This window comes from Sturnus vulgaris, chromosome 16 (assembly GCF_052056855.1).
Source record: "Sturnus vulgaris isolate bStuVul1 chromosome 16, bStuVul1.hap1, whole genome shotgun sequence".
Taxonomy (NCBI): Eukaryota; Metazoa; Chordata; class Aves; order Passeriformes; family Sturnidae; genus Sturnus; species Sturnus vulgaris.
The window spans coordinates 7,771,094-7,797,164 of NC_142258.1; the positions used below are offsets into that span (position 1 = coordinate 7,771,094).

The following is a 26,071-nucleotide window of genomic DNA, read 5'->3' on the forward strand; positions in this document are numbered from 1 at the left end:
AAGATTTGCATTTGCTGAAGGGCTCAGCACATTGCTCCCTTGTGAGCCAGCCAAGACCGACAGCACATGAATCCTTGTGATTCATCCTTCCCCCTGGTCTACCTCTCTGTATCCAGCACGGCACAGAGAACTCTGTGTGTTTATTTATACACAAAAAGGTCTTTACTTGGTACTGCAGTATTTGGGTGCTTGGCTCAGGCTCCCAAGATGGAGCAGGGGTACAGACTGATCTGTTAAACCAGTATTTTCCACTTTTCTGCCAGACTGCTGGGTGACCTTGGGCAGTTTACAGCGACTTCAAGTCTCACTACCTCAGTTTCTGTAAAATTATCCTGCTTAACTTTGAATGGAGGGTAGCTGTCAACTGATGCAAGGGGAGGGTATGTTGTTTACGTGTAACTCAAATAAAACCAATGCCTAAAACCTGAAAGCAGCAAGTAAGAGAAATTGAGAAAGAAAAGAGCAGAAATGTGAAATTGGTCCTCTGCCTCAGCTTTTCTCCACCTGCTGCCCTTCCTAAATACAGGCAATTACAGTCCAACTCCACCTTCCAATTTACTCCATGTCAGCCACGCTAAGTTCAGGTTACCCCCCAAGGCATCATAAATGACAGGGAAATAAGCCCATGCATGTTAGGAAGAGTCTCTTTAAAGGTTACAGCTCTGCTGTGCTGAAGAACGCACATTTCAGGGCAGATATTTCCCTTGGGAAGGCTCTGGATATGGAAACCTGGCAAGAAGGGCAGGTGAACAGGAAGGACACATTCCGGGCACTCCCTGTGCCTGCCCCCTGTCGTTAGTGGTTCAAGGGAAAACATAACCCAGGGATGAAAGGGTGCATAGCCCAGGGATGCACGACATAGTGAGACTGCCAGTCATGGACGTGTCAGGACTCTAAGCTGTTGAAAAGGCTCATGAGCTTCTGATGCTCAAGAACATCATATACAGAAGCTGTCTTTTCCTCCTACAAATAACTCCTCCAGGAGCCTGTAGGAAGCCCTGTCTAAGGGTTGTGACTGTCTCAGTGAACTGTGAGAAGCTGAAAAGCAGGACGCAGCTGCCCATCGGGGGCAGGAGGCAGACACGGAGCAGTGCCCAGCACCGCCTTTGCAGGACCTCCCGCGCTCGCAGGGGCTGATCCTGCGTGTCAAGTGCCACTCACACCGTACACAGGCTCCCAACCTTTTCCTTCCAAGTGTTTGTTTAGCTGTTGTCTCGGGCTGTGGCAGGTCGGAAGCTCTATCTGGAGAAGGTTTGAACGTATCCAGCCCCTTTCAAAATCCCCCGTTGTCGGATGGCTGAAAACCCCCACACCTGGCCATAGGTGTGTGCATGCTCACCCATCCTGCCCAGGAAGGGGTTCTCAGCCCTTGCCCTCGCACTCATTTGCGGACATAGGAGCAGGCAGGAATGCCGGTCCGTGTGCCTGCTCCCGCCCCGCGCTGTGTCCTGCCCTCCTGTCACCTGAGCACGTAGGGCTGCGGCCATGCCTGTGTCCCCTGTGCAGGTCCGCGCTTACGGCACCGATGCGTGCCCGGCTGCACCCGCAGCGCGGTGTGCGGGGGGCGGAGTGCGAGGGTGTGAGTGTGAGGATGTGAGTGTGTGAGCAGTGAGTGTGTGAGCAGTGAGCGTGTGTAAGTGTGCGCACACGTCCTCACCGCGTCCCATCCCCTGGGGGCCGGGCAGCTCCGGGCGGCCGGAGCGCCGTAGGGCGGTGTCCTGTGCCTGTCCCCGGGGTACCCCCGTCCCGCCGAGCAGATTCGAGCCGAGCCAAGGGAGCCCGAGCCGGGCCGTGGCCGAGCGGGGCGGGGCGGTGGGAGGGGGCTGGCGGCGGGGCCGGAGCGCGGCGGAGCGGCGGGCGCAGAGCGCGGCGGACACCGCTCCGCTCCGCACGGCGCGCACCGGGGCCGGGCGCTCCGTGAGCCGCCGCGGGGGCGGCCGGCGCTGCGCTCGCTCCCCGCCGCGGAGCCGGGATGTGACTTGCGGAGGGCTGGCGGACAGAGCTGCCCTGCCGCCCTCGGCCGCAGCAGACAGCGGGTGAGCTGGTGGAGGGGCGGCGGGCGGGGGGACAGCGGCCCCGGACCGGCCCCGGGGGTACGGCCGGGGAAGGGCTGCGGGCCAGGGGGACGTAGCGGAGCCGCTCACCCGGCTCTGCGCCCTGCGCTGCCCGCAGAATTAGCCCGGTGTCTGCCAGCAGACAACAGGCTGGATATAGGAATCCTGGGGGGGATTAGACGGGATATAGGGCAGGACGTGGGGGGGGCTCGGAGCAGGGGGGCGCGCTGCGGGGAGCGGGGAGGAAGGCTGGCGAGGAGGGCAGTGGAGTTCGGAGAGGATGGGGAAGAAGAGCGGGGACAGGCGGGGGACGAAGAGACGGGAAAAAGAATCCGAAGAGAGAAATGAGCGAAGGGACAAAAGACAGGAGGCTGAAGCGGGATAGCTGTTGTCCAGGAGGAAGAGGTTGCAGGCGGATTAACGCGAGTCCGGAGCGCACCGGCCGCACGGAGGGGTCGCTTGGCCTCGCACCGCGGTCGTAATTGCAGCCAAGCCCGGCACCTCACCGCATTCCCCAGCGGGAGCTCAAGGGCAGTGACAGGGAAGAGCCGAGGGGGGAGAGCCTTTTGTTGGCCCCTGGCCGCCGCGGTCCGGTCGCGGGGCTGGCGGGAGCTGCGGGTGCGCAGCAGTTTTCTCTCTAGTTAATAAAAGCCCTGTCTCTGTGTTACCTCTCCGCAAAGCCACGAAGAGAGAGGATTTAGCACTTATGTGAACCCTTTGTTTACACCTGCACTTAATGTTTATCCCAAGGCTAACAGGATTTCCTGCGTGCTCAACCCGTAGACCCAGCTTGGTGATCAGCGCTAGTACCGAGCAGCTGTTTAACGGGGATACCCTTGCTACTTACCAGCAGGGAATATCAGGGTTGCCTCGCTACATCAGAAAAAATCAGATGCCAGAACCCATCTGTTGGAAGGCTATGACATGAATAGAAATAGTGTGAGAATTAGCAAAGAAAATAAAAACATTGATTACTGTCATTGATCGCTATCAGTTGTGAATTCAACACCAAGCACTATGGTCAGAAGTACCTTGGCACACGTGATACACAGATTATGACCAAAGGGAATTGAGCCCCCAGAAAATTAGACAGATAATTATATAGGGTATTCAATGTCACAAAGTATCTCTAAATGAAAGCAATACTTTTTCTACGTGTCCTTTTGGAGTGGGGTCTTGCCTTCTGTAACGGCGAGGCTGTAACAGAGCATGATGTGTATCTAATGCAGGAGCTGTCAAAATCACTGCTGTATTTTTGCCTACAAAGCACAATTGCACTATTAATTATTATTCTGGAAATACACACATCCCTTGAGTAGTCTGATCTCAGCTTGGCTGTTGCTGCTTTGTTATCAGTCCTGGAGCTCATTCCTCAGTTCTGATCAAAAGCAGCTGGCAGAGATCCTGTGTTGTGATTAATTCCTCACTCACTCGCTCACATCTCTCTACCACACTTCTTGGTGGGGGTGTTTTTTTTTTTTGAAATTGCACAGTGAGCCAGTCTTCTGGCTGTGTGGCAGAGCAGGTTACGATTTGTGCTACTATTGCTTATATTTACTACATTGTTTTTCTTCTTTGCCACTGAATGCATCTTCCTGTGTCAGCTGACTAACATTTGAACTTCAGGTACAGGAGCAAATAATGCATCTAACCATGAATAGCCTAACCTTAAATCTTTGCACGATTACAGTTTTATTATGTATATATATTCTGTAGCAGCATACAGCCGTGTCTTTTTAATCCCTTTGCAAGCTTTGGTCAGAAGATTTTAGCTACAGAAAGCCTCATAGATTTTTAACCATGACAACTTTTTGATGACAACTGTGAGTTTTTCTGTTTCTGCTTAGTTGCTTGTAATTGTAGTTTGTACCCGCTGGGGCAGCTTTGTGTCTGCAATTTCTGTAGTGACTCTATGCCAGATAATGTAATGAAGGGGACACAACATTTTATCTGCAGAAAACAGTGGAGTTATTACAGCTGTCATTGAGAGCAGATTTTGAGCCAAAAATTGAGTATGGGATTTGAAGCTGTCCTGCTAATTGTTTGCTGCTTTTGCCTAAAATGTGTAAGGCTTATTGATTAGAATATTGATTGTAAGTGTTCCTGATTGCTCTGGTTTCAGGTATTTTGCCTTAATGGCTTTACTGAAATATAATTTTGGAGAGGAATCTGGGGGGGAAAAAAAATCCCAAGTTGCTTTTCTTCCCTGTGAACAGTTCATTGAGTATGTGGGGGAGTATCGGTGCCACTGGCTCTATCTGTGCTGGAATGTTTCTGTGGCATTCCCGTGTTACTGTAGTTCTCTGGCAGCAGAAGTGAAGCGCCAGCCGAATAGAGCGCTATTGTTACTACTGTGAGGTTGCATAACTTTAGTAATAGCTAATCTAGACATAAAGAGGTGAAAAAAACTCTCCTACAATTACTGATTTAAGTAAAAACCAGCAAGCGTGTGCAGTAAAATTTTACTACAAAATCTCAAGAGGCCATCCTACCCGCTTCACAGGCTTGAGGAAGATGCTATTTAAATAAAACCCCCATAATGATGTTTTTTGGTTGGTTTTGTTGGTTTTTTTTCAAAAACAACTTTTCTGGGGGAAAAAAACCCTTCAGTTTTCCCTTAAAATGATTGAATCTTTGGTTTTAGCTAAAGTTGTGGTATTCACTTGCCAAACTTGTGTGTTGTAATGCAGTGTTTTCCCCTGTTTGTAAAACTGTCTGTGTTCAATGCTGAGTATCAGCACTAGAAAGAGGATTTTTTTGGCTGGTAATGTCTCAAGGGGTAGATTATTAATATTGCCTGCTTTTACCCAGTCAGGCAGAAATTGATAGTAAACAGGTTAGAAACAAACTGCTTTGTTGATAGCAGTTAGGAGGGAAAGGTTCCTCCTTTGGAGACTTCATGCCTTGCCTGCCAGTTTTGGCTGGGCAGGATCTGGTGTTTAGTGAGACTCACTGACATTGGGTGGGAAATTATTTCACACCAGGAATAACTGTCAGCAGTCCTAGAGATTTCTTGGTCAGTCCTGTGGCTGTCTAGGACCTTTCTAAAAGAACTACTGATTATGTCCCATCAGCTTTCCCAAAAGTAGGAAGTAACTTGGGAAAATTCCTCTTGAGTTGAACATCTCTGTATTTCAGAATATGTATTTTGAATATATTTTGTCACAGCTTAATTCCCCCTTTCCAAAACTAACCACTTATTCATGGAGGGGGAAATACTCAAATTCATTAACCCTCCCTTCCCCCTCCCAAACACTTCCAAATAGGAAGAGGAAACAAATGATGGCCTGACAATATGACTGCTTACCCATGCAGCACAATCTCCATGGAAACAGACTGTCCTAGAATAGCTCAATCACATGAGGGTTACATGACATGAATAAAGTAACCAGAAAACTGGAAAATATCTTAGAACTGAGGATACTCACACTTAATTCATTACCCCCCAGGTCTTTGGAGAGTAGCTAATAAACAAAGCTACTATTGAAAGCAATTTAGTCCATGCTTATCATAATTTGTAAGTGATGGGGTAGTGGAAAATTAACATGACCCTCACTTCAGGGCTGGTTGTTGTCTCTAGTTTGGGTGACATTTAGAATTAATTTTGAATCATTTTCCACATGACCTCCTACTTCTTGAAATGGCACCACTGGTTTGGAGCATTGCCTTAGTGTAGACCCCAGTGGATTTCCCTCCTTTGTGTCAGCAGGCAGTGACCATTTCACACTTTTTAGGATGTTTCAAACATTCTAAAGAGGAAATTCAGTAGTTGCAGTGGGAATTGACTGTGCATAAAAGGAATTGGAGAACTATCTTCGGAATGTTTTCTTCTAGTTAATTATGTACTCAAAGGGCAAGGAGATTTATTGAGTGTATATTCAATACAAAAATGAATATATTTCACTGATGATTAGTTTTCTGTAAAGTCAGTGTTTTTAACGTGGGTGTTGCAACAGAGTAATTGAAGAACCTGTTACATAAATCAGATATAAACAAGTGCATATTCTACCAATCCACCATCAAGTAAATTACAGATAGGTAGAAAAAAACAAATCGTTTGTCCTTAGCAGGTCATTGCATCATTAGAACATTGCAGCCTTTCCAATAGTGCAAAGATTTATTTCTGTGGGCTGGCAGAGGTTGCCCATTACCCATTTCCTGTTTGTCCAAGCCCAGATCAAATTATTTGTCACAGCTTCCACTTCTGAGATTAAGGTTTGTAATAGGATGTTTTGTGTCCTGTGTGAATGAAGACCATAGAGTCATTACATGTTTATATTGGCATGTTTGCTGTCTTGGTGCCCCTAATAGGAAACATCAGAAGCTTCACCATCTGTCTCCTGATAGAGGCTGAAAATGGCCATTGGTCATTACACACTGGAGATTCAGATCCTCAGGATTTCTCTTTGGTCATTACAGAACAATAAAGCACAGGATTGTCATGCACGAGCAAATCCACAGTTCTCAGTTCTAAGAGACACAGTACAGTTTCAGACAGTCTATGTAAATAGTTTTTGTGTTGGTTATGACTGATTATGCTCAATGCAACATTGCACTGCTACTTCAAATTATTTTCAACTCTCATTAAAGTTTTCAAAGTTTTCATTGAAAGCAGTTCTAATCTACAAAATCTCTTTGGACAGGTAACCATTTAGGGCTGTTGTATGGCTTACAAAAGAACTCCTGATAGTTTCTCTGCTTTTCACTTTGCATCCTAAACATCTCCCATGAGGTGTGTGACTCACATTGACCAACATTACTGCTGCTTATGTGGTGCTTCTCTTCCTCATGGTCATACAGTACAAGTGGGAGTCTGAAACGTTCCTCACATCAATGAGGAAAATCCTGCTGGAACCTGCAGCACTGACTGCCAGTGAAGGTTAACAGAGTCGGGTTTCACATCTGCTCCATACAGTGTTTACTCCAGACTGCCCTTACAGGGCGGCTGTGGCCCAGGCAGACTGGCAGTTAAAGGTTACATTTTTTAACATTCTCCTTTGCTCTGCTTTGCTTAATAAAAGCAAATGCCATCATGTGTATTTTTAAAGCACCTAACCCATGTTCTTCCTAAAACTAAGTTGGGATTTGTCTAGGCTTTTGGTCCTAATGGTCAAGTGGGATGTGTTGTGTTCCTGGAGAGTTTACCATTGTCCATTCTTTGGATCCAAGAAAGTGATGCTCTGGTTTTTGTTATTTGTTTTCTTTGAATGTTTTTGGACTGGCTAAGAAGCACAATGAGGCATTCATTTTTGATTAGTTGATTGATGACACTGCATGTGTGCACCCTTGTCACAGAATATGAGATTTTTCTAGACTACCATTCCCATTTCCAAATGAAATCTAATATCTGGGCTTTGGAAGAGGATGAAAGAAGCGAATATGATAACTGCCTATTGACTGAGCATAAAGACAAGATTTTTCTTTTTTAAGAATGTACAATGTTTATTTTTCTTGGATTGCTTTATCCTTTAAAAAGTAATAATTTTAAAAGTGGTTTTGACTCTGCCTTTGTTCCACTAAAAGGAGCAAGGCTGTGGGACAGTCTAATTGTGATATAGCTTACACTGCCTCAGGCCCTGCAACTTAACCACCTTTAAACGCTTAAACAATGCTTTAAACACCTTGATGTGAGTGCGGTATTACATTTGAGCAGGTAGTAGGTGTCTAAGTATTGCAGACAATGTAATATTTGCAACAGGATACATAATTTCTTCTGGCTGTATTTTAGCCAATTGCAGGGTCAGAGTTTGGAAATGTTTTCAATCTGTGCAAACAGAGCAATGAGTCATTTTGCATTCTGAGTACAACAGGCCAAAGCAGCTTTTGGGAGGGCAGTGAAGGGGGCTGGGGGGAGGCTGTGCCAGCTGCAGATCCAGTGCAAAAACTGTAAACATGGGCTACTGAAACAAGCTGGGCTTCAGTGGCTGTGAAATCCTCCAAACTCAGCTCTAGCTAAACAAATATTTTGTTGTCTCAGACAGAAAAATGAAAACCTACCCAGCCATTGGTTTCTTCCTCTTCTTCGTGATCAGCTATGGCTCTTCAGAGAACTCCAGCACTGCTCAGGGGTGTGGGCTGGATCTCCTCCCTCAGTACGTGTACCTGTGTGACCTGGATGCCATCTGGGGGATTGTTCTGGAGGCGGTGGCGGGGGCAGGTGTGCTGACCACGCTGCTGCTGATGCTGATTTTGCTGGTGAGGCTGCCCTTCATCAAGGACAAAGAGAAGAAGAGCCCCCTGGGGATGCACTTCCTCTTTCTCTTCGGGACTCTGGGACTGTTCGGGCTGACGTTTGCCTTCATCATCCAGGAAGATGAAATGGTGTGCTCCACCCGAAGGTTTCTCTGGGGAGTTATCTTTGCTTTGTGCTTCTCGTGCTTGCTGGCCCAAGCCTGGAGACTCCGCAGGCTCGTTCGCCACGGGAAGAGCCCGTCTGGCTGGCACCTGGCCGGGGTGGCCGTCTGCCTGATGCTGGTGCAGGTCATCATTGCCACCGAGTGGCTGATCCTGACCATCGTCAGGGAGAACAAGCGGGCCTGCAGCTACGAGCCCATGGATTTTGTGATGGCTTCCATTTACGTCATGTTCCTGATGGTATTTACCATGGGATTTTCGTTTTTCACTCTCTGTGGGAAGTTTAAGAAATGGAAGAAAAACGGAGTATGCCTCATTATAACCCTGTTTTTTTCCATTCTGATTTGGGTAGCCTGGATGACTATGTACCTCTTCGGGAATGCTGAGCTGCAGAGAAGAGACAAATGGAGTGATCCCACTCTGGCTATTGCACTGGTGTCCAGTGGTTGGGTGTTTGTTATTTTTCATGCCATCCCAGAGGTCCACTGTACCATCCTTCCATCACAGCAGGAAAACACACCCAATTATTTTGATACTTCACAGCCAAGGATGCGTGAAACTGCTTTTGAGGAAGATATACAGCTTCCTCGGAGCTACATGGAAAATAAAGCCTTTTCAATGGATGAACATAATGCAGGTAAAAATTGCCTATAAAGGACTATATTTTTTTTGTAGTGTCAAGAAAACTCTCTGTATGAGAAATTTTTCAGGTGTTGAAAATTAAGGTCATGATAAATGAAAGAATTTTCACACTACACCTTTTTTCCTTTTACAGTTTTCACTAAGATATCATCTACTGAGGGAGAAAAATGAAAAAAATGCATACATAAATACATAGGTTAAAATTATTCTTCAGCACGTTGATTATTCTTTGAAAAACTGGACAATTTCAAATGCAAAGCCAACACCAAAAGAATAAAAAAATTCATTGTGGAACAAATAACAAATTATTTATTTTAAATAATTTAAATTACTTTTTTTGTAATTAGCAGTTATCAACATTTAATACAAAATACTTTCCCAAAACCTCAGAAAAAAATAAAGTGGTCTATGTTACAAATTGCTCAGCCACTTGAGCAACAAAATAATTACTATTAATTATATTTCCATTAAAATGGATTTAGTGCCACTTTGTGTCCCTGTGGGGGAAAAATGCCAAGTGGTTTATGGACAGTTCAAAGACAGCCTTTGTTCTGAAGGCTCGAGCGTCTGAGGTTTCAGAGAGGTTTTGAGGTAATTTGCCTTCCTTGTTGTGGAACGATGTGTAGTGGCATCATTAAAATTTGCAGCGAAAATGTTTTTTGAGTAATTGCTGGAAGGTCCAGGAACAACGAGGTGCTTCAGAGATCCAAGCCCCGCTGGAGGGTTCAGGCAGGTCAGCAGAGCCGGCGGTGCCTCGGGGAGCAGGAGCCCCGTGGGGCTCTCGGGGGAGTTGTGCTGCCCCACACCTGGATGAAGGATTTTGTTCCACTGATTTTTTTTCACTCTCACGGAGAAGAATGCTGGCCTGGTATCCCAGGCAGTATTTGCCACATTGCTCTGGCACCTCCTGAAAGAAGGCTGAGGGCATTTCACCTTCCTATTCATATTTATGTGTCTGATTTCCTCTGGGTTTGATATTTCCCTGGGTACTGACCAGACATGGAGGAAAAGGAAAATCAAACACTTTTGTTTGGCACAGTGTAGGGTCAGGAAGGCATTTTTTCCTTTAAGTTTTTTAGCAGGAAATTTGAAGTTCTAGTAGGGAAGTTTTTTCTGTGAATAGATGCTACAAGGGCAGTGGCAAACTAAAAAAATTCACATGAATAAAAGAATGGCTGTTATTACTAATGTTCCAAAGCAAGAGCCAGTTGCACTATCGACTGCTACTAAAAGCACTCTTTTCTTTTTTTTCTGTGGTGTTTTGGTTTTTTGTTTTTGGTTTTTTTTTACTGTTCTCCATCCCCCATTAAATTAATTTCATAGTAAAGTAACTGCAGTGGCTTCAGTGAAGCTATTTCTGGCTAAGGCAGATCTAAGAACAAAATTGGATCTTTCACTCTGTATCATTCCTATTCATGGATGCATTTTAAAAAAAGAACTGGAAGCTCCTTTTTGATCTAATCATTCAGTAATTAAGTTTTTTTGTGAAATGGATAGATGTATGATAGCTATAAAATCATTATGCTATTGTAGTGCAATTTATGTTCTGTTTTAATCTATCTGAATTATAGTACAATACAAAATAGATTTCCTTATCTGATGTCCTTATTAATGTATACCATAATAAATGCCTGTCATTCCTATTCCCATGGCATATAGAATTTTTAATACATCAAAACAGATTAAATATTCCTTTGCAGCAGTTCTTTAAGGACTGGCTTGGGACAGCAGGGTTTGGAAACAAAACTTAGTAGCAGGGTAGATATACTTAAAGTAAATACTTTAATAATAACCAAGTCACTGAGTCAGATGCCCGTGCTGATGGTTCAGTGGCAAAGCACCTGGAGTCTGTGAGCAATTGGCTCTGCAGGTATGTAGAGAATGTTCCCTTCTCTCATCCATTTAATCAGACTTGATTTGAGAATTCATCATCAAGAGTTTAGAAATTATTGGAAAGGTACTTTCTTCAACTACTTTATACTTAAGAATGATGTTTAAGAATAGAAGATCCACTAGTTGTAAAGTTTGGAAGACATGGTAAGCAGAAAACAGTTTCCTGACTGTAATACTTGTTTCAGTAAACAGTTAGCTTTAAATAGAAAACATGCCTGGACAAACATATTTTCCATTAATTCTTGTTATTTCCACTAATACCTGTATAAAACAATTTAATAACTTTGCTCTTTTTTAAGATTTTAAGCAGCATTTTAAGAATCTGAACAGCGTTCAGGTTCAAAGAAGCATATGTCCTCCTTGATTCCTTCTTTCTTAGCAAAAATGAAGCTTCAAGTTATGCTTTGCAACAAGAGCTGCTCTATTCCAGGAACAATATTCAGCTTTAATAGAGCAAAACTATTCTAAAGTCAGTAACTTAAACATCGTTTAAACAGCATACTAATCTGGGATTTTAATATTTATACAATAGGTTGAAATATCTCTTTAGAAGAGTTATTTTCATAGGTGTGCCTTCTAAAATTATATTACAGTATTTAGAAAGCCTGGACAAAGCAGTTGACTGAGTTCTCAGTGCTTTCTGGAAGTGCAGTGCACACTAGTAGGGAAACCTCTGTAGACAGAGAGAATTTGCCTTAAAGAAGAGAAATCTGGATGTGAAATGTAGAATGCCACAGCTGTCAGGAAACCCAAGCCCAAGCAGCTCTGGTATCATTAAATTTCATTTAATAACCTCTAGTACTACAGTCACCGTCACAGTCAATGCCTAAAAGCAAAGTGAACAAAATTCAAAAATGTGTTTAAAAGAGGCTTTGACACATTTGCTAAAATATCCTCATTACTGCTTGGTTTTTACCTACACATACTCTATGCAAGTGGATTTATTTGGTGGTAATGTAAAAAGTACAAGGAAAAATGGTAAAACTGGTGTGAGAAAAAAATCCAAAATGAGTATTTTGCCTAAAAGCTTTTCACAGATTCTCATGTCGAAATAAGTGTAGCTGTTTGCAATAATAGGGAAAGAAAATTTAGCAATATTGAATTTACTGGCTCTTTGAGATAGCTTTGAAATGACTGTGTATATTTTGTGTAAATATTCTGTATAAATATTTTAATGATGGTGTGCGTGATAAAGATATTTTTGTGTCTGTATGTCCTAGCAAATACCAGTGCAATTATGTGTGTTTATAACACAAGAAGTAGTCAAATAGCAAAAAAAAAGTTACCAACCTTGAGATAGTTAAATAGCTAATAAAAAGTACTTAGTTGCAGTTTAGACATTTTCATAATTTTTTCTCCCAGTGTTCTGCAAAAATATGTGATTTTCCAATAGAGAGCAAGTGAGGGTCTGTATGTATCTGAAGTCAACAGCTGAGCATTTGCCGGGTGGAATTTCTAAATTTCCATGCTAAATCTGTACTGTTTCTCATCTTGGTGCACAACTCCCAAAGAGAGGAGTAGCAGTGGATAGAGGAGAGCATATGGCAGCAGGATCCATTTAAATCTTCTACATAGAGCAACTACACTGGAGATAAATCCTGGCTTCATTAAAGTCTGTGCTGAAATTCTCATAAACTTCAGCTCATTCACGATTTCAGGCAGAGACTGTAGAATTGTAATCTGAATTAAATCTAAGAGAAGTTCTTGCCCCAGGTGCCTGAACCGGGCATGTTTCTGTTTAGCAGCTGACAGATGAGTTTTGCCCGTTGTGACCACGCACATCGTGTGGATAAATGAGCTCTGTTCCCTGGCCACTCTGAGTTCAGTGAAGTCATTATTTACCCTCGAAATTAAAGAGGGAGTTTGTATGTGCCAATCCCCTGACTGCTTTTGAGAGAGCAGCATATCCCTCATATACATATCTCATTCAGAATTTACATCTTGAACCAAACTTGTACTAAAATTAATGGGGAGACTGATTTATTCCTGGTATAAACATCCAAGAGGGCTATCAGTATCTTGTCTTTGGCTTCAGTGATTTGCCATGTTTAAGCTATTTGAAAGCAATATTTACTCCATCTTTCTAGTTTCTCAGAGTAAATATAATCTGAAACATCTGGAAAATCCTTATATGCTAGTCATGCTGAAGTAATGCTCAGGGGGTTGTGAGCATTGCTTACTGGCTTGAGCAAGGCTTTGGATCCCAGTCCACGGAGTTTGATAGAAAGCAAAACGTAACACATTTTACTTAACCCCACAGTATCCAAACCAACACAGGGAGCACTTTGCAAAATGCATTGTGCAAGGTATATCACAGGTTTGGTGACTAAAGACATTGAGCTCCCACTGAAATGAGATTAAGCAAGCTTCAAAAATTTGGTTCCTTTTTCCCCCTCCCTAGCAAACAGTTCATTTAATGTAAATCTGATTCTTCTGAAGTCCGTTCCCAACATGCAAGGGAAACAGCTGTTCAAAAGCAACGTGGAAGTTAAAATCAGTGGCAAGGTTCCCAGTAACTAAACTGGAAGGAAGATCCTGTGATTGCACAGCTTTAATTGTATTCTAAGAGTGATCTCTCTTTTCCAAACACAGCGCTAAGAACGGCAGGATTTCGAAACGGCAGTTTGGGAAGCCGGCCTAGTGCTCCCTTTAGAAGCAATGTTTATCAGCCAACTGAGATGGCAGTTGTGCTAAATGGTGGGACTGTAAGTATCAAAATGTGATGATTTAAGAAATCTTTGAAATGCACTGATATATACAACCATTACTAATTGAAAACCTGCTTTAGCTTATTCACAGCAGTGGGAAAGCTATAAATGAAAATATAAGGCAGCAAGTATGCATGTAATGCTTCCCTTCCCTCTAGAAAATATGTAATTAACAAGTATTTTGCATTTGTTTACTTGGCTATTCAGATTTTGCAGTGCAGCTTCAGTGAACCAAGTTTTTTTGTGAGACAACATATTCAATGGCCCTTTCAAATTAAATTTGTGTTAAGGTATTTAACATAACTATTAAATGACACCATTTCTAATCTGATTTTTTCAAGATGGTGTGAGTCACACAGATGTTTTCAGGCAATACATTACTTTAAATAATTGTTGCAGATAATGTTGGTCTCACATATATTCCATTTTCTTGTAAAATACATGTAATTCTTTGTAACTTACAGGTTTGTACATCTTTTGAAAAGCAATTCATAAAAGAGGAATATAGAATATTTTAATGTTAATAGCATCAGGTTTTCTTCCTTAGACAATGGTTTGGCATGTCATTCTTTGATAGACCTGTATTTTTGCAGCCTGTTTGTTGTGAGATTGGTTTAGTGATGCCAAACGGATTTCACAAATGTTTTTCACATTATATCCAATTTTCACTTAAAACATTTCATATAGCAGGCATACTGTTAAAAAAGAAGAATTTTCATCCCCACATTTATCATGCATATCTACATGCTTCTTAAAAGTCGACTCATGAGCCAGTTTGTACTCATGTGAGTTGGGTTTTCTTTCTTTTGAATCATGAGCTGATTCCATAACTCAACCTCTACATTTAAAACCAAATAACATGAACTGATTGCAGGTCTGGTTTTGTTTTCAAGTAAGTAAAGTTTTGGCTGATTTTAGTGAACAAGAGAGACTAGATACAAGAATTCTGTGTGGGTAACACTGTGTGTGAAACATGTCAACTTGAGTAAAATGAAAAGGCTTGGCTTTGCTGTCAGTAACGGATTGCATCCTTCTGAAGTTTTAATTCATCTCTGCCTGTTTTCTGATACTAGAATGTGCAGCTCAGGGAGAAGGCAGTTAAAGGATAAGAAACTTGAGAATGTAGGGTTTTTTGTTTGATTTGCTTGATTCTGAGCTAGATACAAAGCTCATGTGTATATATAGTCATGGTTTTAGAGAGAGATAATGCACTGTATGGGTGGAAGATGAGTTTCTTTGTATCACTTTGCTCTAGAACGACCATCTGGAAAGCTGTCATGTACATGTAGCGTGGTAACAGTGATTTTTGAACGATCTAGATCTCTTAGTTATGGGTTTATTGTCCTTATTTCCAGATACCAACTGCTCCGCCAAGTTACACTGGACGACACCTCTGGTGAAAGGCTGTAGGCTGTAGAGAATGAGAATCCTTGTTGCAGATGTTGTTCCCTGGCAGTGTGTCTTTGAGGGAAGGAATCCATAACAGTACCAGAACAAAGCAACAAAACATCCAGGATCTTTCTAAATCCTGCAGAGGATTTTGCCTAAATGTGAACACCATTGAATGGAGAATTGCAAAAACAAAATCGTAAAACTGAAGCTGAATCTAATTAAAAGCAGAAGTAGGCACACCTTAAATTGGCAGAGGGGATATTGTATTCTGAAGTGTAAGATATTCTCTTGCCTGTAACTCGTGTGCCAGGCAAGCCTGGTTTTGGTGGTTGCCAGTTGCTTGCGAAATACCCTCCTCTCACCTAAACTTAATTCATGTTGCCACAAGAGATTGCCACTATAGTGTGAAAACACGCAGGATTTCTTTCCGTTTTTCTCCTTTTCCCGTCATTCCCAAGGCCATGAGAAGCCCCTGTTTGTTCCTTCCCTGGCGGTCCCGCAGCACGGTGTGCAGTCACACATGTCACAGTGGCAGCTCGCTCCCCGCTGCTCTCTAGTTCGGTGCTCTGCTCTCCACAGGCTGGCCTAGAGGTGCCGTTCCGCAGGGGCGCGGGCTCTGTGCACGGTCCGTGCGCCTTGTGCAGCCTCTCGGGCCACAGAGGAGCAGCTCTGCTCGGCCTCTGGGATGGATCCCCTGTGTCCAGCCCCGGCCCGGGTGCGAGCACAGCATCCTCGGAGGGATGTGTTTGTGCAAAGGCTGGGTGGGACAGGCTGTGGCCGTGGCCGTGGCCGTGGCCGTGGCCGTGGCCGTGGCTGGGCTGGCTGGGGGCGGCAGGAGCCGGGGCAGTGGCGAGCGCTGGCCCTGGGGCACGCTCGGAGCGGAGCGGCCGAGAGCCCCGAGCACCCCCTGTGTTCGTACGAGTCCCCTCGACCGCAGGTGTTTGTGCATTTAAACGTGGTGGTGCATTTTAGTGCCTAGAGAGTAGAATCTCTGTGCTGGAGGTGGTTTGTTGTTGTTTTTGTTTATTTAAGGTGGTTTCTTCCCTACTCCTTCCCTCCCCATCAATTTTCTTGAGTTGATATAAGGCAGACTTTTCAAAGCTTTTCATCTTTGTTTTCTCCGGGTTATTTAAACGGTTCCCATTGCCCATTTGTTGTGCCATGTTTTTTCATTATGTTCAAGCAATCATTCCTTTCTTTAACATTTAATACATATCGGACATTGAAAACATCACTGTATCCTCACTGTTTGGCCAATGTTAATCTTAGCTTTCCTCAATACTAAAAGCTAATTGTTTTTACTTGAAGGCATAGGAAACATATTATAATTAAACTTTGCATATGCTGTAATAAAAGATATATTTTCAAACTAAAAAAAAAAATAAATGTACAAATAACTGAATAGCTTAGTAGCTTCACAAAGAGAAGTTACTTGCTGTATACTGCAGAAGAAAGACAAGCATTTTATTTTTCAAGAGTCTTCCTGATTCCTCATGTACTTCCATTTGTACTGAATTAGGAACCTAGTCCTGCAGACTTGTACTCCCACGAGTAGTCCCATCGACACCACTAGGTCTACATACAGGTACAGAGGCTGCAAGACCAGTCCCTAAGTGTTGCACACAGATATATGTATATATATATATATAAAAATATATATTGCCATTCTTGCCATGATCATCTTATTGGGTTTTATTTCAAAGCCCTTCTCCTCCAGAAGCAATGTTTTTCTGTCATGCATGAGTGAAGGAGTATGTCAGCTCCCCCCTGCCCTCCCCTCCTCGAGGCAAAGGAAGCATGTGCTTGTTTTAGGGATCCTTTATTTCATTTTGTATGTAACTAGATGGCCTTAGTAACCAAGTAGGGTAGGGGTGGATATTGCATGCTATCCAGTGACTTAGAAATACATTTTGCTTGTTATGAGCAGAGCTTTGATCAAATAAGGTAATATTTAAAATAATGATAGTCACCCAGAAGACACGTAATTTGGAACAATAAAAAACTATTACCATCACTTTTCTGGAGAATTTTGCTTTTAAAAAACACTTACAAAAAAAATTCCTCATAAAACTCTTATCAGAAAAACATATAAGATGACCATGGCATAAATGGTAGGACAGCTTTCTTTTAAAAAGTTTATCATGCTACAACCAAGACTTATGAATTATAATACATATTTTACAGACCTTTGACAAAATCTATACAAGACATAGTTATCTTAAGAAACTTTCTTTTTCTTTTTCTAGATGTGACTGAATTGATAAATAGAGTTCCCAATCCTGCTTCTGATGAAGTTGTTTGGAATTTCAGGGCTTATGCAAAGATAAGGCCAGATCTTACAAACTGCTATTCACATGACTAGTCTCACTGGGTTAGTCATGTGGACTATTCAGTGAATTAAAAATTAGCAGGATTGGGTTTAATGTGTGGTGGTGAAAGTGTGGCAATAGATGTAGGAGGGTCTTTATTTTCCAACTTTATACAATTAGTAATGAGCAACTCTTTTTTTGTATGTCACTAGTCTGTGATGTAAAATGCCCCAAAATAAAACTGTAATTGAAGAAAGGCACCTTTATGTTAACTTATATTTTTGTTAATAGTGTTTACTTTTGCCTTTTTGGAAAGCTTTCTAGAATGTAGAGCATCTGTGAACAACATGAATAAGTAAGTAAGCACAAGCCTTTCGCAGTTCTCCTAACTATAATTAGCTTTTATACTATAAAAGCTACTATGTTGTCCCTTGATAGTTATGTGCTCATGGTGTTTCCATGCAGAAAATGAAATCACAAAGCATGTGACAAAAGCATCTATTACCAAAACAAGATTTATAATGACTGGCTTTTGATCAATGGCAGGAAAAGAGTTCAGCCATACAGATCCTGCTTTCAGAAGGGTTGTGAGGGTGTTTGACACTTGCCAGAAAATATGTAGCATCTTCAGAAGAACACTCTCAATACATCCAGCTGTTTCTATAAACAAGGCACATGAAATACTCTAGAATTAGCTGTTTCTGCTTTTAGTCTAAACACAGGCATCTTGGTTGGCTTTGTTTGAGCTTGATGCCTTGGGTCTAACTAAAGGCCATACAAAAGGGAGCATTGTAGCTTTTATAATAAAACAATTGGATTATTCTACCAACTTACAGGATTACAAAGCAGGTGCTTTTTATTAATTGATGAGAGCTAAAGCTCATTTTTGATAGATAATATATATTTATTAAATGTATTAACGTGTGTTTTATAACGTACCCTTTTTTCCGCTGATTGTTGCATACTGGTATCTTATTAAAGGATTTTCAAGACAATCAATGTGTATCATGATGACTGTACATAAGTATACAAAACTACAAAGGTTGTAAAGCATGGGCAAATGTTTTATTTTCAAAATGCTGTTCTTAACGAGAATAAAGGCTTTACTATTTACTTACAATATTTGTGTCCACTTGGTTTTAAAATCCACACAGATTTTTTTCCATTGCAGTGAGCAGTGCTACAGAGAATTGCTCCTTGGTGCAGTTTCTCAATATAAGCAAAGTTAAACTGAAGGAAAGGGCTCCTAAACCACATTCCTCCACCTCTGGCCACATTCCCACACTTACCCTTAGCTCTGGCACCCATCAAACCCACATGAGCCAGTCAAGGAGCTCAGCAGCTAAACTCCTAACACAAAAAGGATTTTTTTTCCCCCTGTTGGCTCAGCAGTTTCCTGTTCTGGTTCAATTGCTTGTGCTTGTGAAAAGGAGGGACAGGAGAATACAGCTGGGCTTGAAGAGTGCAGGAGGAGAGTTTTTTCCTCAAGTGGTTTGATTTTTTAGATCTGGTTGAAGAACCATCATCACCAACCAGGAAGAAACTCAGGGGGTGGGTGCTGGTGTAACAGTGAAGACAAAGTCTGTGCAAGTGATGGAAGAAATCCATGTGGAACCACAGCAAGTGCTAGAGACCACCCGTGTTTTATTAGGTGTTCAGTCAAAACAACTATACCTTTGACTTCCATGGAATAATTTGTAGTTCTGCTACTATCCTCTCTAGCTATGAAATTATAAAGGCATAAAAAGGATTGTTCTTGACAGGGCTGAGTTAAAAAATAATAAGGGTTCCTTAGCAAGGGCCCAATCTTATTTTTACTGTGCTTGGACCTGATATAAGTAAGTAGCCTGCATAAGATTGCTGAAAATGCTGACACTGGGATCTTAATTCTACACTTTCTCAGCACATGTGCTAAGTGGTAACAAAAGGGCCTTTGACTTTTCTCCCCTGCAGAAATGCAGAGCAACCCCAGCTCTCACTGCCTTCCATTGGAATTGCAGAGGCACAGCATTTCTGCAAATTAGACCGTTCTGAACAGAGCCCGGATTTGTGTCAATTGTCACAGCTCTGCAGGAGACAGAGAAGTCTAGTTGATAATAAATGAAGATATAACACTTGCCTACATGTGGGTAGAACCCCATTTAATTTCATCCAGAGTTTTGTTCCTGACAGAAAAGGTTTTAAGCGAGCATTCAGGAACACAAGATAAACAGAGATTCAGCATTTTTGGCTAGATATGCACTATTCCATCTGTTTTAACAGAATCATGCTCACTTAAACTAAGACTGAATTTTGTTTTGGCATACTGGGTCCTTACATAACCTGCCTTTGATTTACAATACCTCACATGTCAAACTTTGATGCTAAGAGCATTTCTAAATCAGTATCACGAAGTCCATGAGCTCTGCTTTTGAATTGTAGTGAGGAAACTAAAATTGAGATGTTGAAGGATTCTGTGTACGTTAGTCCATCTCTTCTGATTTGCTTCCCTCTGCAACTGTACAGAAAAAAAAATTAACAGGCACAGTAACAACAAAAAAATCCATACTTCCACAGCAAATACTCTGTTTTTCAATAAATAAATAAAAAAAAATCCCCTGCCCAACCCAAAAAGTGTGTGTATTTCTTCTTTGCATGGCATTTTTTTTCATGTTTTGACACAGATTTAGCACTCAGATTCTTGCACACAATTCTCTGTGCCAGCTGTGGGAATTGTGTATGTGTAGCTAAGGGCAGAGTTGTTTGCTAATAAGAAGTCACTGAATTGTTAAAAAAAAATAAAAATTGAAAGTAGTTCTTTGAGGTTTTTCCTTTAAAGAATTTTCAATTAAAAGTCAGTGATTAAGTCATACAGTTCACCTAGCATATATTTTTGTTATTTAGGACAACAAGCAAGGTCAATAAAGAATAGTTTTTCTATGTCTCAGTGGAAGGAAGAATGTTATCCATGTGATTGCAAAGGGTCTGCCAAATGGGAAAAATCAGTCAAACAAAGAGCACAGGGTTGCTTGCTGGAGTAAACAATTCTAAATGAACAAAAGCTGTACATAAAAGTAAAAATGTTCCACCCCCTAGTGAAAGCTGTTTTCAAAGCTCTGTATTCTTTCAGAATGTTGAAATACAGATTAACCTAATGTTTTTCTTCTGCTGATACAAGAGTCTGGTTCCTCATTCTACTTGTGTGATTTCAGCCAACTTACTCTGGTTTTGATATTTTAAAATTTTACAAACTGCCTTTCAGCTTTAAAAAATCTGCTTTTCAATTTCCTATACTTCAGAAGATGTGTACACACCTTTTACAACAAGCAAGTTTGTTGGGAGATTTATATATAAAAGCTATGCTAGAGATAAAGCCAAATAAGCCCAAAAAATCCCCTTTTGAACATACAGTTTCAGGAGAGCTTAGTTACCCTTCCAAGGCATGCAACTGAAAACCAGCAAACAAAACCCTCTTGGTACATACTGGGAATACTGAGCTGCAACAGGGCTGTGTGCTAATTTAAGATGCTCAGTGTGCTTCCAACCTGGAGAATCCCAGCTCATAGAAAGCATACAGGAAAAGTGTTGTATGAGGAGGGACACAGCAACCCCTTAGAATCCCAAAATGTAAAATCCTGTTTTACAATGCTCAAGGCAATACATGCCCAGTGCCTCAATGGCACAAGACCTTTCTGATTTTAGGGCTTCTGTTTGTACAGCTGTCAAGGAGAAAAATTGAGAGTGGATTTAATGTCCCATATGACTATGAATGTCCTGTATACAAAATACTTTCTATTGCATTGAATTTTGTCTAATATTCTTTGATGTGATGAGGCTGACATTTGCAAATATTTAATAAAAATTGCAACATTCAGAAACCTCACACACTTTCACATTAAAATGAGCAGGTATTTTAGGTATCTGCTAGCAATGCTTTTAGTCAGTAGTGTCCTTGTCTTATCATAACCTGTGTTACTTAAGCATAACAATTTCCAATCACATCATACCAAGCAGGAAGCACAGGCTGTCAGCATAAATCTGGATTTCAGGCAGTTATTTAAATAGTTTTTGACATATACTTGCTTCCTATGCAGATAGAAAAGTAAGATGTCCTCAGGATTCGGATAAGCTGGAAAGATGGAGAATGTAGCCTGGCTGCATTTTTTCACTAGAAATTTCCATGGGAGAAATGTATTTTTCAGGCTGTGACACCTCAAAGTGAACTAGCTTGCTTAAAATATTTTCAAATGCCTAAGGAAGATGTTTAGAACCACTTACACCACCTGATAATCCAGCTCGTTTCTTTCAGACAACACATATCTAAAGCAATGAACAGTGTAAATGTCAGCATCATCAACCTGATTTGCAGCTGTGCCATTCCTTATGCTGAATTTTAGCCATTTCAGTCCTAGAAGTCCTATAATTCTTCCAACAGAGTGAGAAACCCATTTCAGTTTTCAGTTGCATTTTAAAAAGTATTAAAATTTGAACTCGAGCAGCACCATTCCCATTCCATCTCTCCCTGTCTGCAGTCACTGTGAGCAGTTATGCAGGGCCAGCTCCCACCACTGTGGGAATCACAACTGTGATTCTTTTGAGATGGAAACCATTCCCTTTTCTCTGCTGATATTTCCTGCATGCTGGGGAAAGGCGTATGGACATAACTGGGCAGAACAAACTGCCCCAGGATGCCATTTACACAGTGGGGATTGCAACTGTGCACTGCTGCCAGGCTCAAGGCAATGCCAAGAAAGCTGTTCCCACAGCAAGCTGGATTCAGGAAAAACACAAGCACTTTAAATCCCAAGATGTTTGTGTAACTGAATGCGTGAAAATGATATACAGAGAATGCCTAATTTAAGGAGGAGCAATATTGGAATTAAATAACACAATCGTGCTCATTGGCAGCATGATCAGTATTTAGTATACTTTTAAAACATCAGCTCCTGTTTGGAGTCCTGAGATATGGAGGAACCGAGGCCCTTTAGTGCTGTAACAGCACTTTTTTTAAGAAAAAAAAATCTCACATCTCACTTATTTCTTCTAGTACTGGTATTTCTTCCTGAATAGGTCATATGGTTTCTCCTATCAGAACAGTTTAATTTTTTAGAACTATGTTTCAGTCTCTTTACTGTAATTTTCAGTCTTTTTTTCCTTACTCTTATCTTTTCATAGTGAGAAAACCTGATTAAACTATGCTTTAATCATATGCACGTTCTAAACCATAGGACACTATAGCCACCACTACAATAATAAGCACTAGTGGGGACTGATTAATTTTTTTGGAGGTGAGGTGGGGGTGTTCTTGAGGAGCACAACTGTTAACTGCTATTTTTGACCTGCTACTCCTACTACAATAAAGTCAGCTACTACTTGGTCTGCCACATTCCTTGGGAATGCAGCTCATTTGACACAGTTTATCATAGCTGTGCTGCAATGCTGAGGCACAGGTGATGGCTAAAGGAAGGACTGGAATGTGTCTGCATTTAGTGTTCATTAGCTCCTGGGAAGGGAAAATTCAAAAATCTGCAAAACTTGGAGCTTTTGTCCTATTTATATGAGCATTAAGTTCAAACATCCTTATCATCTAATTTGGATGGCAGGCATAATTTTCCCTCATCTTAATGTACAGGACTGATATTCTGGCTTGACACTTGGTTGTTTCAGCATAACAGTGAATAAACTATGACCTACTTTGTGCACTACTATATAACACAACTGCTTTGTGACAGTAGCTTAGGAAAGGTTTATGCTCCCACACTATAGAGGACACTTCTTCTTCATAGAACTCTATGAACTAGACTTTAGTAATTTAAACAGTTGGAAACAGTAATGAAAAATACTATAGACTCAGACTATAAGAAGATGAAAATCCATTAAAGAAAATGTATTGGAATAACTTATTAGCAGGGGCTTAGACTAAAATATATATATAGAAAGGAGTTTCACCCTAGCCTCCCAATGAAATGCCAAAGAAGCCTGAACATGAAATTGGAGCCACCAGCAATCTTGCTGAAATAAGACCTGACTTTTAAAGAGACAGGTTTTTTATAAACTGTATATAATTTTAGCTTCTTACTATTGGAAGTCTGCATGTATACAATTATTAGTGAAAACTTTCACTCCAGGAAATATTCAGTCAGTAGTGACAGGAAAATGACCTATTGAATACAGATATATTAACCAGACAAATGATAAAACTGAAATTATACCCAACCATAGACACTCCTGCAAGTCATGAATCTGAAATGGAACAGTTAGAGGATTGCTCAGCTGAGGAGGCTTCTGAAAAATGGATTTTTTTAAAGTGACAGGACAAACCTAATTCTCCAAATCAGGAGCAGAGTTTGTCAAATGCTTAGTCTTGCTTTCATGACTGTAGAGGATAAAAAGTTTCAGGGCAATTTTTAATTCACTTAGGATCAGATTAGCAAAGCAAGAGCTGACATACAGGAAATTTCCAAACACCAACATTCAGTGATGCATATGGGAAATAAGGACTGAAAGATCTCTAGCAGAATTTGTTTGTGCAATGCACCATTGCTTTCTTCATACTTTGACAGGAAGACTCAGAATTCATTATTCAATATAATATAATTCAATATATTTGAATTTTTACAATTCAAGGTGTACAAAAAGAAGAGAAATATGGGAAGATACAAGTACTAGAGTACATGAACAACTGACATGAGCACCTGAGTTAGGAGAGAAAAAACTACAGAGAATTAGAAGTACTGGAGACTATTGCTTACAATTATCCAAGTGTCCTCCAAATCATTCAGTGACTTGAGATTTATGAAGAGAAACACAACAGTTTGTGGAACACAACCCTGGACTGAGAAGGAAATCCAGAATGAAGGCAACCATTTTTTCAATGTAATTAGTCAAGATAGAAAAAGAAAATTATGAAAATTGAAAGAACTGACCAGAAATAGAAATCATTCCAGAGTGGCAGGTCCTCAGCTAAAAGCATTTGGGGATTTACAGGCAGAAACCAATTCGGGCAGAAACCCAGAATTCCAGATTTTCTGGGCAGCTTCATGAAAATTGCATTTATACCCATTAGCCCCTCTTATTCCTGACATGATTCCAACTTGCAAAATATGATAGGTTCTGTGAAGTTACCAAATTTAAACTCTTGCACAGCCTAAAAGCATCAGGTAAGAAAGCAGACTGTTACATCAGAAAAGATGTCTGAGTGAGTGATGCCACAGGGAGGATTTCAGGGGAGTCAGGGCCAGCAGCTCCTGTGCTCTGCAATCTGTCACCCACTTCTTTGTATTCTCTGAGTCGTATTTTAACACTCCACTGACAGCTCGTGGTCTTTCTTTTCCTGCCCCATTTCTCCCCTTCTTTTTATTAACCAAGAGTCTCAAATCTAGTTTTGCTGCAGGACTATTTGGAGGCTTTATTTTTTAGCTGGTGACAATCTTTTCTCCAGGCTTCCAACACATCCCATAGTTATAAATAGAAATTTGAGGTTTGCTTATCTAAATGGCTTGCAAAAAACACCAGCAGTATTTTCAATAAAAATGCTCCAAGGTTTTTCACTTTTAAGTTAAAAGGTTAGGTTAAAAGTAGAAAAAGGAAACAAAGAAGATTGCAGAACCCTTGAAGAATTTCTCCTCTCCTTAAAAAAAACCAAAATAAAACCAACAAAAAAAACAGATGTTTATATAATCACAGAAAAATCGCCAAATTGCAATTGGCCTTTTGTTCATTATTAACGATTATTAACAACTGCAGAGTGATGAGTGAAAATACAGCTTTGGTACTGGAGGATCAGTTCACACTTGTGCTCACAGGCCCACTGCTGTGCCTGTGTAAGCACAGTGCAGATGATCACATGCTGTAATTTATCTAAATGATCATCTTCCTTTTTTATTTTTTCAAACATTCCCAACGTAGTTTCAGAAATTAAATGTTACTGTAATCTTTATAAATTTTCAAAGATGTCTGAGTCAAGGGTGTGGACCAATAAATTGGATTCTGTATCATGAGTCTTATGACTTTTATCACTACATTCTCAGCTGTTAGTGCCAAGATTAAACTTTCAGAAACATCTCAAGCATTTTGAATTAGGCTTGATGAAAACCACTAGCACATACTCAGCCTTCAGTTCTGCTTTGTTCTTTGATTTCTTTTTTTTTTTCTTTAAAAAAATGAAATTTTAAGGTCTTCAATGTAAGTTGAATTTTATACATGTGCTTTTTAAATCAAAAGTAATCATGTATATGCCCCCATTTTAAACCATTTTGACTGCAGCACTTTTGCTTTCAGCAAGAAAAAAACAAATACCTGTAAATACAGTCATTTTTGTTAAAAAAGGAGAGTGAAATTCTCTTAAGTGCAGTGTCCTAGTGACAGCAAGCAGCCTTTCACTTTTAACCTGTTTATAAAGCTTAGTATGAAACCAAATTATTAGAAAAAAATACATTCAACATATAAGATCTTAATATATATGTGTGTGTGTGTATAAACATATTATATAACAGAACAGATTAAAAGTGTAAAACCATAGAATATGAAGAGGTCATCACTTGCAAGAATCCATTATGAGATTAATTAAAGAATTACAGCTGCAGTAGAAGGAGGGCAGATGAAATTAGAAACAAATTATTTTGTTTAAAATCTTCCTGAATTATTTCAACCACTCTTGGTGAAAGTGGAGAGGGGAAAAAAGAAACTCTCACATAAAACTGATTAATTCCTTACATTTTACAAGGCTGAATTTTCCTAA

At 40.9% G+C, this 26,071-nt stretch overlaps 2 protein-coding genes across 5 annotated transcripts in view; one reads left to right on the forward strand and one right to left on the reverse strand.

The window, feature by feature from the left end:
- The first annotated feature begins 1,861 nt into the window (after positions 1-1,861).
- GPRC5B (G protein-coupled receptor class C group 5 member B) lies at positions 1,862-18,472 on the forward strand. Of its 2 annotated transcripts, none has more exons than XM_014868977.2 (4): positions 1,862-2,036; positions 8,032-9,045; positions 13,536-13,648; positions 15,007-18,472. In XM_014868977.2, the coding sequence occupies exons 2-4, from the start codon at positions 8,040-8,042 to the stop codon at positions 15,049-15,051; spliced, it is 1,164 nt and encodes a 387-aa protein (XP_014724463.1). In that variant the 5' UTR covers positions 1,862-2,036; positions 8,032-8,039; the 3' UTR covers positions 15,052-18,472. The 2 variants fall into 2 exon arrangements, with proteins under 2 accessions (XP_014724463.1, XP_014724472.1); XM_014868986.2 differs by having other exon boundaries at positions 1,971-2,036; positions 8,036-9,045.
- IQCK (IQ motif containing K) overlaps positions 16,977-26,071 on the reverse strand; it is a 38,630-nt gene continuing 29,535 nt past the window's right edge. For 2 of the 3 annotated variants that reach the window (XM_088174399.1, XM_088174398.1), the window contains one exon: positions 16,977-24,166. In XM_088174399.1, coding sequence (XP_088030525.1) covers positions 24,057-24,166 — 110 coding nt within the window. In that variant the 3' untranslated portion in view covers positions 16,977-24,056. The remainder of the gene's footprint in view (positions 24,167-26,071) is intronic. The other variant, XM_088174400.1, reaches the window with a different exon arrangement.

Excerpts from the sequence above, each read along its gene's own strand:
- GPRC5B (XM_014868977.2), top strand. The coding sequence starts at position 8,040 with ATGAAAACCTACCCAGCCATTGGTTTCTTCCTCTTCTTCGTGATCAGC. Across the intron at positions 9,046-13,535 it reads AATGGATGAACATAATGCAG|CGCTAAGAACGGCAGGATTT; the intron begins GTAAAAATTGCC and ends TTCCAAACACAG. Across the intron at positions 13,649-15,006 it reads TTGTGCTAAATGGTGGGACT|ATACCAACTGCTCCGCCAAG; the intron begins GTAAGTATCAAA and ends CCTTATTTCCAG.